The 15044-nt window shown below is 45.0% G+C and overlaps 1 protein-coding gene across 1 annotated transcript in view; it reads right to left on the bottom strand.

Moving 5' to 3' along the window:
- Positions 1-15044, bottom strand: part of LOC109907047 (plexin-A2-like) — a 414465-nt gene that overhangs the window by 80298 nt on the left and 319123 nt on the right. The window contains 3 exon segments of the mRNA XM_031793327.1: positions 7958-8051; positions 9980-10147; positions 12269-12405. Coding sequence (XP_031649187.1) covers positions 7958-8051; positions 9980-10147; positions 12269-12405 — 399 coding nt within the window.

Here is a 15044-nt window from a genome sequence, read left to right as displayed (position 1 = left end):
GAAGGAGAGAGAGAGGGGAAGGAGAGAGAGAGGGGAAGGGGAGAGAGAGGGGAAGGAGAGAGAGAGGGGAAGGAGAGAGGGGAGGGGGGAGAGGAGAGAGAGAGAGAGAGAGAGAGAGAGAGAGAGAGAGAGAGAGAGAGAGGAGAAAGGGAAGGAGAGAGAGAGAGAGAAAGGGAAGGAGAGAGAGAGAGAGAAAGGGAAGGAGAGAGAGAGAGAGAGAGACACACATTAGCTCTGCTGACACATTTTCTCCAAGAATCTTCTACAGTAATCCTATTATATATTAGAGAAAGCTTAGAATAGATGACAGTTATAGAACAAATACTGAAAAACGTCATGTATACACTGTTCTTATCGTGTGCTATTATTATCAAAAGCTGCTTGTGAATGTATTTACTTATTAACTTAAAACATTCTGGACAATAAGTCCCTTATTACCTGCAAATAAACACTAATTCACTGTCATAGTTTTGAGCAAATAAGCTTTTTTATAGCTACTTGATTTCTCTCACACATTGAGACAGTAAAAAGCAAAAGTTCCATGTTGCTGTAGTCTCCATGTTTTAACAGTGGTGTGTTACAGAGAGGCACAGACGCCACCACAGCATCCCACTCTGCCTGTCTGTCTCTTTCTTGGTTGGAACACAACGGAACAGCAATGCAGTCAACTGCAGTACAGTATGGCTCCCACTACCATCTGTTCAGAGCTGGGCTAGATAGCTGGAAGGATGCTGCATGTTTTCAACACACTCCTTCAATACTCTGGTTGTTTGGGGCGGTGAGAAATCATGTCTCCCTCTCCCTGAATCCTGTCTTCTGAGAAAGGCTGTCATATAAGCCTTGACTTGGATGTGATTTAATGTGATGTATGTAGATCTAAAGAGACCAGTCAGAATAAGAGACTGAGCTTAGTGCCTATAAGGTTAGTGGTCAGGGTAGTGAAGGGGGAAATACTGGCTATGTCAGGGTAGTGAAGGGGGAAATACTGGCTATGTCAGGGTAGTGAAGGGGGAAATACTGGCTATGTCAGGGTAGTGAAGGGGGAAATACTGGCTATGTCAGGGTAGTGAAGGGGGAAATACTGCCTATGTCAGGGTAGTGAAGGGGGAAATACTGCCTATGTCAGGGTAGTGAAGGGGGAAATACTGGCTATGTCAGGGTAGTGAAGGGGGAAATACTGGCTATGTCAGGGTAGTGAAGGGGGAAATACTGGCTATGTCAGGGTAGTGAAGGGGGAAATACTGGCTATGTCAGGGTAGTGAAGGGGGAAAAACTGGCTATGTCAGGGTAGTGAAGGGAGAAATACTGGTTATGTCAGGTTAGTGAAGGTAGAAATACTGGCTATGTCAGGGTAGTGAAGGGGGAAATACTGCCTATGTCAGGGTAGTGAAGGGAGAAATACGGGCTATGTCAGGGTAGTGAAGGGGGAAATACTGGCTATGTCAGGGTAGTGAAGGGAGAAATACTGGCTATGTCAGGGTAGTGAAGGGAGAAATACTGGCTATGTCAGGGTAGTGAAGGGGGAAATACTGGCTATGTCAGGGTAGTGAAGGGGGAAATACTGGCTATGTCAGGGTAGTGAAGGGGGAAATACTGGCTATGTCAGGGTAGTGAAGGGAGAAATACTGGCTATGTCAGGGTAGTGAAGGGGGAAATACTGCCTATGTCAGGGTAGTGAAGAAAAACAGCATAGGGTTTTATATGGGTAGTGAAGAAAAACAGCATAGTGTTTTATATGGGTAGTGAAGAAAAACAGCATAGTGTTTTATATGGGTAGTGAAGAAAAACAGCATAGGGTTTTATATGGGTAGTGAAGAAAAACAGCATAGGGTTTTATATGGGTAGTGAAGAAAAACAGCATAGGGTTTTATATGGGTAGTGAAGAAAAACAGCATAGGATTTTATATGGGTAGTGAAGAAAAACAGCATAGGGTTTTATATGGGTAGTGAAGAAAAACAGCATAGGGTTTTATATGGGTAGTGAAGAAAAACAGCATAAGGTTTTATATGGGTAGTGAAGAAAAACAGCATAGGGTTTTATATGGGTAGTGATGAGGGAAATGGTGTATCTGAGTCCCAAGATGTGCAGCCATAACATGCTGTCAATCATCTCAGGGCTCGTATAGGCTACTATGACAGGGATGGAGAGCAGAGAATAATTATCTTGCCACCCACAATCTTAGAAAAGCCTCAGGTATTCTACTCCAACCAGACTAGTACACATTTAAATGAATTATGAAACATTAGTATTGATCCCTTTCATCATCCAGTATACAGTTGCTCTAGGGCAACAGCTATGAAATCATTTGAATCTTGCCTCCTGACAGGCACTGGATGGGGATGGAGTAGTACGTTGTACAGCAGCTGTGAGGTTCACAGTCTAGGCCCTCTGGTTGAATTCATTAGCAGAATCTACTGCAGTCTGCAGCAGCCCACTCAGCCCAGGCACCCTGCGCCAGGTCTCTGACTTGGAGAGAGGGAGGCAGTAGAGGAAATGGGCTTCAGGGGTCATGAGTACAAGAGAGGAGACAGCTCTGTTAGGTCAAGGGTCAAAGATTATGTGAGCAATATTCTGGCCAATGACTGATAATAGTAGCTGATATCAATCCTACCCCACATCCATTTCTTTCCATGTCCTGTCTGTTTCTACCAGCTGTTCATTCTGACAATATGGCTCTGATATTAGTTGTATGGATGGATGGATGGAGAGTTGAGAGAGGAGGGGATGGATGGTGCAGACGTAGTGGATGAGGAGAAAATAACCTGACAAGACTGGAAGACGTAGGAGCTGAGAGGTTATTAACCAAGCCTTTATCATGATGCAATGGAGAGGGAGCAGGATGTATCTATAGTGGAGTCACCATATATTCCTTCATTCTATCTGAGTGTTCATTATACACTGAGTGGACAAAACATTAGGAACACCGTCCTAATATTGAGTTGCACTCCCTTTTGCCCTCACAACAGCCTCAATTCGTCAGGGCATGGAAAGCGTTCCACACGGATGCTGGCCCATGTTGACTCCAATGTTTTCCGCAGTTGTGTCAATCTGGCTGGATGTCCTTTGGGTGGTGGACCATTCTTGATACACACACGAAAATGTTGAGCGTGAAAAACCCAGCGTTGCAGTTCTTGACAAACTCAAACCGGTGTGTCTGGCACCTACAACCATACCCTATTCAAATGCACTTAGATATGCTGTCTTGCTCATTCACCCTCTGAATGGCGCACACACAATCCATGTCTCAACTGTCTCAAAGCTTCAAAATCCTTGTTTGACTCCTCCCCTTCATCTACATGGATTGAAGTGGCATCAATAAGGAATAATAACTTTCAACAGGATTCACCTGGTCAATCTGTCATAGAAAGAGCAATTGTTACGTTCCCCAGTTTCTGTGTTGTTTTGGGTTTGTATGTGTTTGTATGTGTGTATTTCAGGAAATGGCATCCTGGATTCTAAGCAGCCGATTGATCGGCCCCATTGACGATTGGAGCTCTGACCCCTCCCTCTCGTCAGGGGAAACAGCTGTTTTCATTTACCAACTCATTCTCCGGCCAGATAAAAGCCAGTGTTCCTTTATCAGGAGAGAGAGCTTCTGTGATGTCCTGCGTTGGTTGTTGCTCAGTTTGGTTGAAAGTATTTTTGTAGCTGCTACTTCTGAGGTATGTGTGCGCCAAAAGGAGTCAGTGTTTTGGATTAGTGAAATTGTTCACTGTAAGTTAGTAATCAAATCAAATCAAATCAAATGTATTTATATAGCCCTTCGTACATCAGCTCATATCTCAAAGTGCTGTACAGAAACCCAGCCTAAAACCCCAAACAGCAAGCAATGCAGGTGTAGAAGCACGGTGGCTAGGAAAAACTCCCTAGAAAGGCCAAAACCTAGGAAGAAACCTAGAGAGGAACCAGGCTATGTGGGGTGGCCAGTCCTCTTCTCGCTGTGCCGGGTGGAGATTATAACAGAACATGGCCAAGATGTTCAAATGTAATGATGAAATGTAATCATTCTGTTGCATTTGTTCCCAGGGGAGGAAGGGGAAGGCATCTTGGGAGTGCTTAGGCAAGAGGCCTGTGGGCATACATAACCCGTAGTACTTAATGTCTATGCACGCTAGTTAAGACCTGGGCGGACCACCCCCTGTATTTTGGTTAGGGTGCCAGGAGGTCCTAAAAGGGTAGGTAGGTAGAGGGTGGGTAGGTAGGTAGAGGGTGGGTAGGTAGGTAGAGGGTAGGTAGGTAGGTAGGTAGGTAGAGGGTAGGCAGGTAAGGTAGGAGAGGGGTCTAACTTTGACTTTCTTTGCTTTGGTTCCGTCCAGACCCTTCTCCCCACCTTACTGTGTTAAGGAAATAAATTCCCTGTAAACGGTAATATTCTCTGCCTCTGTCACCCTTACCCGCACCTACAATCACATACCTCTTTCACTCCATGGGGAGTTGAGTGTAGCAGGGTGTTGCGTTCCCTCCTCCAAGAGGTGTACGTAACAGCAATTCATGACATATTTTGTACACTCAGCGTATGCCTCTTGGGGATGATGTACCATTTCCTAGGAGGACAAAGTTCTAAAGAGAGCTGTCTGATTGCATAAGGACTGTAGGTGCTATACTGCTCTATAGACCTAGTGATGTATATGTCTCTCTCTTTTAATCAGATCAAATTGCTGCTGATCGTTTCCACTTCTGACAATCAAGTTTGTGTCCCAAATGGCACCCTATTCGCCTATATAGTGCACTACTTTTGACTAGGACCCATAGTAGTGCACTTTGGGAAGCAGGCTCTACTCGATCTATTTCATTATGACATCACATCAGACATCTTAATGGGCCAGAATGTGTCAGGGGAAATTCTTTAAGAGAAGATAGGAGAAAATTAGGTTCTGTGAGAGGAAAAATACACCTTTAGCTTTAATCAGAGCCAATGATTAATGTTTCAGTTGTGAACCGGTGACAGGTATAGAGCGTGTCACGAAAAACAGTGTCTCCCTTTCTGTGCCTTGTTCTTTGTGAAGAATCTTGTGCAGGTGACAAGAGGGAAGGGGGGAGGGAGGTAGATTGAGAGGCAATTTAGTGGGAGGCAGATGACACTTTGAAGGCTGACTTGACAGGCCCGCTCTGGGCTGGGCCCTGATTGCACGGCTGCTGCTGCGCTGTTTGCCTTTCCCCTGTGACAAAGACGAGAGGAAGGGATGAAGAGATCCATAATTGTAACCTAGGAAGTTAATAAAAATTCACACAGCGGCTTCTTCTCTTCTCCTCCTTCTGGAGCAAGGAAATCAAAGAGGAGCCGAGTGTCTGTGAGAGGCACTCTGTATGTGTGTGTGGCGAAGTGAGACTGCACTTTAAAGGATAACGCCGCTGAGTGTTCAAAGCTTTCTGCTTTCACCTGAGTGACACAGCAGACAGCACCCACACACAAGTCAAATCCTATTTCAGCTCAGAGGCTTACAAGAATTCTTACTGATGTGATCCAGTTCTTTTCGTGTGAATAAGGCAGTGAGTCTGTCTTTCATTAGATCCAAAATGACTGTGTTTCTTCTGGGTTTCTTCATATAAAAGGGTCTTATGGAGAAACTGTCCATACATGAAGACATGTAGTAGAACAAAAGCCTAGGGAAGGGTTTGCAAACTGGCGGCCCGTGGGCTGAATTTGGCACGCAGGTGATTTTATTTGGCCCTCCAAGTTTCATGACCAACAAAATATATATATTATTTTTTGTTACTGTTGGACATAAAATACTGTAAAAACACCAGCAAATCAGCTCCAAGTGATTTACAATTTTACTAAGTATTCCTACACATAATAGAGATACATGTGATCATATACAAATGTAAGCAAGGTTTAAAATAATTGTTTTAGTCAAATATTATATGTTTGGGCTTCTTGCGGTCAAGAAAAAATGTAGTTGAAGGTCCCTGGCCTAGAGCACAGTCATGAAGAAACACAGGTCCCTGGCCTAGAGCACAGTCATGAAGAAACACAGGTCCCTGGCCTAGAGCACAGTCATGAAGAAACACAGGTCCCTGGCCTAGAGCACAGTCATGAAGAAACACAGGTCCCTGGCCTAGAGCACAGTCATGAAGAAACACAGGTCCCTGGCCTAGAGCACAGTCATGAAGAAACACAGGTCCCTGGCCTAGAGCACAGTCATGAAGAAACACAGGTCCCTCAGAACACTTATGTGAACTACAGTCTGTCTGAGTGGTGGAGGGTTGTGGATGCAGAAGGTATGGAGACACTACTTTGGAACAAATATGTTCAGAGATTCTCAAAAAAGATTCTCTGAGACCCAAAAGGCAAGATTCTAGTGAGGTGTGAGACAGAAGTTATTATATAACGAGACCATTAAAGAGATACTCGAGAACGTGGTCATGATGGTGGTGTTGTGTGTGTATGCATGTATCATTTCTGTGACTGTACAGTATGCATCTGCCTAAAGGTTGTGCTGTGTTTGAGTTTGTACTATAAATGTCTTTATGATACGCTGCATTTCCTGGCATGAAGCACTTGTTCCACAATACCTGTTTTCCCTCCCTCCCTCTACTCTGCCCTCCCCACCTTCACCCTGACCAGCCACCCGACCACAGCGTTTGGAAAATACCATTCCCTTAATTAAACATGTACCCAGAGGACTAGAGCATAAATGCAATTTGTAACGATTCCCCCGCCTGCCCGGCCTTGATTATACAGAGAGACGGGCTCTTTATGCTGAACAAAGCCTTCTGACAGCACTTAATCTTCCATTAGAACCCACTAGGAACAGAACAGCCCCCGGTCTTCCCCAGCCTTCCAAACCCACCACCATCCAACCCTTCCCATGCCCTCCAACCCTCTCACCCCTGCCCGCAAGCCCCCACGCTCCTACCCTCAAACTCACCACCATCCAACCCTTCCCATGCCCTCCAACCCTCTCACCCCTGCCCGCAAGCCCCCACGCTCCTACCCTCAAACCCACCACCATCCAACCCTTCCCATGCCCTCCAACCCTCTCACCCCTGCCCGCAAGCCCCCACGCTCCTACCCTCAAACCCACCACCATCCAACCCTTCCCATGCCCTCCAACCCTCTCACCCCTGCCCGTAAGCCCCCACGCTCCTACCCTCAAACCCACCACCATCCAACCCTTCCCATGCCCTCCAACCCTCTCACCCCTGCCCGCAAGCCCCCACGCTCCTACCCTCAAACCCACCACCATCCAACCCTTCCCATGCCCTCCAACCCTCTCCCCCCTGCCCGCAAGCCCCCACGCTCCTACCCTCAAACCCACCACCATCCAACCCTTCCCATACCCTCCAACCCTCTCACCCCTGCCCGCAAGCCCCCACGCTCCTACCCTCAAACCCACCACCATCCAACCCTTCCCATGCCCTCCAACCCTCTCACCCCTGCCCGCAAGCCCCCACGCTCCTACCCTCAAACCCACCACCATCCAACCCTTCCCATTCCCTCCAACCCTCTCACCCCTGCCCGCAAGCCCCCACGCTCCTACCCTCAAACCCACCACCATCCAACCCTTCCCATACCCTCCAACCCTCTCACCCCTGCCCGCAAGCCCCCACGCTCCTACCCTCAAACCCACCACCATCCACCCTCCAACCTGCTCCTACACTCCAGATTTACAGAAAAGTGTCTGAGGTAATTCAAATTCAGGCTGAAGTCTCAAACCATAACAACAAGGCTAAGCAGGTTAGAGCAGGACTGTATAGAGCTGAGGCCCTGACAGACTGGAGCCTGATTGTGTTAAAACTCTAATTAAATACTGCATGGTAACCCCTCTCCATCTGCTCCATTAAGAGACTAGCTAGAGCATTAAGGGAGATTTGAAATATGGTTTGTGGGGAGGTTGGGGGTTAGCAGGACAAGCCTCTGAATGACTCAATCATCATCTATGTGAGTGTGTGTAGTGTGTGTGTGTGTGTGTGTGTGTGTGTGTGTGTGTGTGTGTGTGTAGTACTACTCACGTTGACAGACTCACGGCCTCCGTACTTGACGCGTATCCTAGGCTCCTGAACCACATCCAGATTAGTTCCTGTCACCATCAGAGGAGTGTGGCCGCTGTTTCACACACACAGAAGAGTTTTACAAACAAACAACACAACGGACTACAACACTTTCTCTCCAAAACGTCCTGTCTGCACAAGCCTTTGTCGAAAGTTTTTACCTCAGATTTTAAAAAATACATTTAAAAAAGTGTTTTCAGAAGATAATAGGTTTTTGAGGTAAGTAAATTATTAAAGAGGATTTTAACTGAACTTAAGTAGATCTGGCAGGCTCAAGTGGGGTCGTAGCTACATGGCTCAATGGATAGTACACAACACAAACAAGGCCGGCTTGGCTAAAACAAACACAGACAGACAGGAGAGACAGGGCAGGTGCCGGAGCAGGGGCCTTCCCTACAGCTGTTTGGCCTGTTATAGGGATTATAGTGGTTGCTGAAAAACTGAAGTAACACTGAGGACTGTTAGGTGACTGGGCTGGGAGCACTAGATTAGCATCTAGATCAGCGTCTGGGGATCAGCATCTAGATCAACATTTAGATCAGCATCTAGATCAGCATTTAGATCAGGCCTGCCTGTCTGTCGACTACGGCCCTACACTACGCTGTGCTACACTCCTCTACCTCCTTTCTCCTGGGCTGAGGCATGGGGGCGGTGCTCTCGTTTCAGAAAAGAAAGAACAAGTTTGACTAAACAAAGCTCCGTCCCACATCTCTTCTCTCTGTCTGTTTCTCAGTGGAGATAGAGAAGACCTGCTGCTCTCTTCTCTTCCAGATAAACTGGATAGACTGATATCTGCTGCACACTAGGACCCCTCATCATCCCTCTCTTTAATTACAAATTCTGTCTACCTGGGATATGCTGCAGCAATGCACTACCATTACTAACATTGCCGCTCACTAACACAACTACACCCACAACTATAGACACTCACTAACACAACTATACCCACAACTATAGACACTCACTACCACAACTATAGACACTCACTACCACAACTATAGACACTCACTAACACAACTATAGACACTCACTACCACAACTATAGACACTCACTAACACAACTATAGACACTCACTAACACAACTATAGACACTCACTAACAACTATAGACACTCACTAATACAACTATACCCACAACTATAGACACTCACTACCATAACTATAGACACTCACTACCACAACTATAGACACTCACTAACACAACTATAGACACTCACTAACACAACTATAGACACTCACTACCACAACTATAGACACTCACTACCACAACTATAGACACTCACTACCACAACTATAGACACTCAATAACACAACTATAGACACTCACTAACACAACTATAGACACTCACTACCACAACTATAGACACTCACTACCACAACTATAGACACTCACTAACAACTATAGACACTCACTAACACAACTACACCCACAACTATAGACACTCACTAACACAACTATAGACACTCACTACCACAACTATAGACACTCACTACCACAACTATAGACACTCACTACCACAACTATAGACACTCACTAACACAACTACACCCACAACTATAGACACTCACTAACACAACTATACCCAGAACTATAGACACTCACTAACACAACTATAGACACTCACTACCACAACTATACCCACAACTATAGACACTCACTAACACAACTATAGACACTCACTAACACAACTATAGACACTCACTAACACAACTATAGACACTCACTACCACAACTATAGACACTCACTACCACAACTATAGACACTCACTACCACAACTATAGACACTCACTAACACAACTATAGACACTCACTACCACAACTATAGACACTAACACAACTACTGGTATCTACAGCTAATGCTAGAAGAAAAATAACTAATTTTCAGTGTTGCGTTTGATGAGGGGGTCTGACTATGAGGGACTGGGGACATGGACAAGTGGTTGTTTACCCTCATGTTTAGGAGAGGTGTTGGTGGTGTTACCTGGCGATGCTCCACTCTGGCTCAATGCGCTGGACGGTGGGGTCCTCAATGTAATCGAAGCTCAGGCTCTCCTTGACCTGGGCCCGGTCCACACTCACACTGATCTGGACCGAACCCACCCCAGTCAGGGAGGGAGCAGAGTAACACACAATCTCTGTCATGGTCCGCCTGCAGGGAACACGCACGCACACACACCGTCAATGTCTGCGTCTCTCCTTTCATCATTCTTTCTCCATCCCATGGATCCCTGCACTCCCTGCTCACCCCCGGAAACTAGCTCTGTTCATCAGCCACCCTCCATCCTCCTCTTCTCTCATCCTCTCCTCTCTCTCCACGATCAGAATCACAGTGGAGAACACATGGCTAGTAATTAGCCCAGATCTCATTAAAGCTGCCTTGACTCCTCAACCTTACAGTGTTACAATGAAACCTACTCCTTTCTGTTCCACTGCACCACTTCAAATAGATATCGGAAAGGATAGGAGAGGGTGGGAGGGATGGAGAGAGGTAGGGAGAGATAGTAGAGGGTGGGAGGGATGGAGAGAGATAGGGAGAGATAGGGAGAGATAGGAGAGGGTGGGAGGGATGGAGAGAGATAGGGAGAGATAGGAGAGGGTGGGAGGGATGGAGAGAGGTAGGGAGAGATAGGAGAGGGTGGGAGGGATGGAGAGAGATTAGGAGAGGGTGGGAGGGATGGAGAGATATAGGGAGAGATACGAGAGGGTGGGAGGGATGGAGAGAGATAGGGAGAGATAGGAGAGGGTGGGAGGGATGGAGAGAGATAGGGAGAGATAGGAGAGGGTGGGAGGGATGGAGAGAGGTAGGGAGAGATAGGAGAGGGTGGGAGGGATGGAGAGAGGTAGGGAGAGAGGAGATGGTTGGAGGGATGGAGAGAGATAGGGAGAGATAGGAGAGGGTGGGAGGGATGGAGAGAGATAGGGAGAGATAGGAGAGGGTGGGAGGGATGGAGAGAGATAGGGAGAGATAGGAGAGGGTGGGAGGGATGGAGGGAGATAGGGAGAGATAAGAGAGGGTGGGAGGGATGGAGAGATAGGGAGAGATAGGAGAGGGTGGGAGGGATGGAGAGAGATAGGGAGAGATAAGAGAGGGTGGGAGGGATGGAGAGAGATAGGGAGAGATAGGAGAGGGTGGGAGGGATGGAGAGAGATAGGGAGAGATAGGAGAGGGTGGGAGAGAGAGGTAGAGTAGGAAAAAACAGGTAGCGAGAGGAAGGGTGGGAGGGATGGAGAGAGATAGGGAGAGATAGGAGAGGGTGGGAGAGAGAAAGAGAGAACTGAAAAAGTCAGATCTCAGAAAAAGGGTGACTGAAAAAGAAAGGAAAATCCCAGGCTGGGTGCACAAGGACGTCTGGAGGTTATTATTATTGAGGTTTGATGCAGTGGGTCATCAAACCTTATTAAGCTGTACATAAATGTATATACTAAAAAATCTATATAAACGGGACATGTAAAGTGTTGGTCCCATGTTTCATGAGCTGAAATAAAAGATGCCCCAACTTGTTACTACTGGACTGTGATGTGTGGTTGTCTCACCTAGGTATCTTATTAGAAAAGAAAAGAAAAGATGCCCCAACTTGTTACTACTGGACTGTGATGTGTGGTTGTCTCACCTAGGTATCTTATTAGAAAATAAAATAAAAGATGTCCCAACTTGTTACTACTGGACTGTGATGTGTGGTTGTCTCACCTAGGTATCTTATTAGAAAATAAAATAAAAGATGTCCCAACTTGTTACTACTGGACTGTGATGTGTGGTTGTCTCACCTAGGTATCTTATTAGAAAATAAAATAAAAGATGTCCCAACTTGTTACTACTGGACTGTGATGTGTGGTTGTCTCACCTAGGTATCTTATTAGAAAATAAATTAAAAGATGCCCCAACTTGTTACTACTGGACTGTGATGTGTGGTTGTCTCACCTAGCTATCTTATTAGAAAATAAAATAAAAGAGAGCCGCACATTCTAGGAGCTCAGATGCAACATTTAGCATTTTCTACTCCGCTAGCCAGCACCTCGCCTAAATAGGTGTGCGTGTCTTTTTCTTCTAGATTCACCTAGCTATCTTAACATGAAATGTAAATGTAGGGGGCTCTCACTTAGAAAAAGATCCAACTGGATAAGACAGCAAAAGTTAGATCATTGATATTTATCTGAGAAAGTCATAATTGTTGAAAACATGACAGGAGATATCAGAGGAGAGTTTTAACAGCCTATATTAAACTACCACAAATGAACCAGTCTGAGGGGGCGAGGTGGGTCTCCCTCTTACCCGTAGAACTCGCACGTCTGGTTCCCAAAGAGGACGGTGACACTGCTGCCAGCGCCAAGGTTCTCCCCCATGATGGTTACCTTGCTGCCCCCTGACTCAGGCCCTCTGGTGGGGGACAGGCCCTGTACCGACGGCATCTAGAGGAGGGAAGGGGAGAGAGAGCGCGAGGGAGAGCGATGAGCGACAAGTGAGAGAGAGAACCATTTCTCTGTCACTGTAATGTATTCATCTGTCACACCTCCTGTCTACTCTACACAGAGCCACAGCAGCAAATAACAGCTTTCAACTGAGGTATGCCCAAACTCTGCACTACGAACCCATGTAAAGAGGAAGCCAAATAAAACCGGGAGCTTTTAGTCCCTCCGAGATCCCACTCATCTTGTGTTGTGTTACTGTGTTCGCCATTGTTGAGTAGGTATCCCACCAAACCGTTTAAAAGGCAGTCTGAAAATAACTAGTGTTAACAGGAGCCCGGCCCTGTCTGCCTGCCTGTCATCAGAGAGCACACAGACAGACAGAAAACATCCACACAGACAGCCTGCTAGGCTGGTAACCTAAGACACACTGATAAAACAGAGTACCGACTCTGACACACACACACAGACAGGCAAAGATGAAAAACACACACTCCATTTCCACTGTTCTTTGTCATACTTCCTGTCTGTATAGCTTTGTAAAACAGGCGGCCACGTGGGACCGTGCTTTGTTGTCTACAAAATTGGAGAGAGCTTTTGCTATGTGTCATTTTCTTTCACGGTGCTGTGATATTAGGGAATTGCAGGTATAGTACTGTAGTACCCACACACACACAGCGCTGCGATGATGTCAGTACTACCTGAGCGGCAACATGAATTATGGGTGACAAAAGTGTCAGTACACACACACAAACGTTACACACTGTTCCTGGCCCAGTGCTGTACAATTCATTGGACAGGCTAAAGCGGTACTCTCTGGAAACAGTGCAAGTAATTACTAGCCGTTGTTAATTGTTAAGGGGTAGCTAATTGGGAGTGTGTGAATGGGAGTGTTGATTATCAGTTAGCTGCAGGCTAGCTTTAGTATGGGTGAGATACAGGTGTGGAGCATAGCTGCTGTCTCCCCATTTATTCTATTATCAACACCTATTATCCATTTATTAACTGCTGATTTCCCTGGGAACTTCTGTGGCAATCATTAGGCTATGCAGTATTTCAACAATCATTAGGCTATGCAGTATTTCAACAATCATTAGGCTATGCAGTATTTCAACAATCATTAGGCTATGCAGTATTTCAACAATCACTAGGCTATGTAGTATTTCAACAATCACTAGGCTATGTAGTATTTCAACAATCATTAGGCTATGCAGTATTTCAACAATCATTAGGCTATGCAGTATTTCAACAATCATTAGGCTATGTATTATTTCAACAATCACTAGGCTATGTAGTATTTCAACAATCATTAGGCTATGCAGTATTTCAACAATCATTAGGCTATGTAGTATTTCAACAATCATTAGGCTATGCAGTATTTCAACAATCATTAGGCTATGCAGTATTTCAACAATCACTAGGCTATGCAGTATTTCAACAATCACTAGGCTATGTAGTATTTCAACAATCACTAGGCTATGCAGTATTTCAACAATCATTAGGCTATGCAGTATTTCAACAATCATTAGGCTATGCAGTATTTCAACAATCACTAGGCTATGCAGTATTTCAACAATCACTAGGCTATGCAGTATTTCAACAATCACTAGGCTATGCAGTATTTAAACAATCATTAGGCTATGCAGTATTTCAACAATCATTAGGCTATGCAGTATTTCAACAATCATTAGGCTATGCAGTATTTCAACAATCACTAGGCTATGCAGTATTTCAACAATCACTAGGCTATGCAGTATTTCAACAATCACTAGGCTATGCAGTATTTCAACAATCACTAGGCTATGCAGTATTTCAACAATCACTAGGCTATGCAGTATTTCAACAATCACTAGGCTATGCAGTATTTCAACAATCACTAGGCTATGCAGTATTTCAACAATCATTAGGCTATGTAGTATTTCAACAATCACTAGGCTATGCAGTATTTCAACAATCATTAGGCTATGCAGTATTTCAACAATCACTAGGCTATGCAGTATTTCAACAATCATTAGGCTATGCAGTATTTCAACAATCACTAGGCTATGCAGTATTTCAACAATCACTAGGCTATGCAGTATTTCAACAATCACTAGGCTATGCAGTAATTTCAACAATCATTAGGCTATGTAGTATTTCAACAATCATTAGGCTATGTAGTATTTCAACAATCATTAGGCTATGCAGTATTTCAACAATCATTAGGCTATGTAGTATTTCAACAATCATTAGGCTATGCAGTATTTCAACAATCATTAGGCTATGCAGTATTTCAACAATCACTAGGCTATGCAGTATTTCAACAATCACTAGGCTATGTAGTATTTCAACAATCACTAGGCTATGCAGTATTTCAACAATCACTAGGCTATGCAGTATTTCAACAATCACTAGGCTATGCAGTATTTCAACAATCACTAGGCTATGCAGTATTTCAACAATCACTAGGCTATGCAGTATTTCAACAATCACTAGGCTATGCAGTATTTCAACAATCACTAGGCTATGCAGTATTTCAACAATCACTAGGCTATGCAGTATTTCAACAATCACTAGGCTATGCAGTATTTCAACAATCATTAGGCTATGTAGTATTTCAACAATCACTAGGCTATGCAGTATTTCAACAATCATTAGGCTAT

The sequence above is a fragment of the Oncorhynchus kisutch genome, linkage group LG17 (genome assembly GCF_002021735.2).
Source record: "Oncorhynchus kisutch isolate 150728-3 linkage group LG17, Okis_V2, whole genome shotgun sequence".
In the NCBI taxonomy this organism is placed as follows: domain Eukaryota; kingdom Metazoa; phylum Chordata; class Actinopteri; order Salmoniformes; family Salmonidae; genus Oncorhynchus; species Oncorhynchus kisutch.
This window is presented reverse-complemented; position numbering and strand designations above follow the sequence as displayed.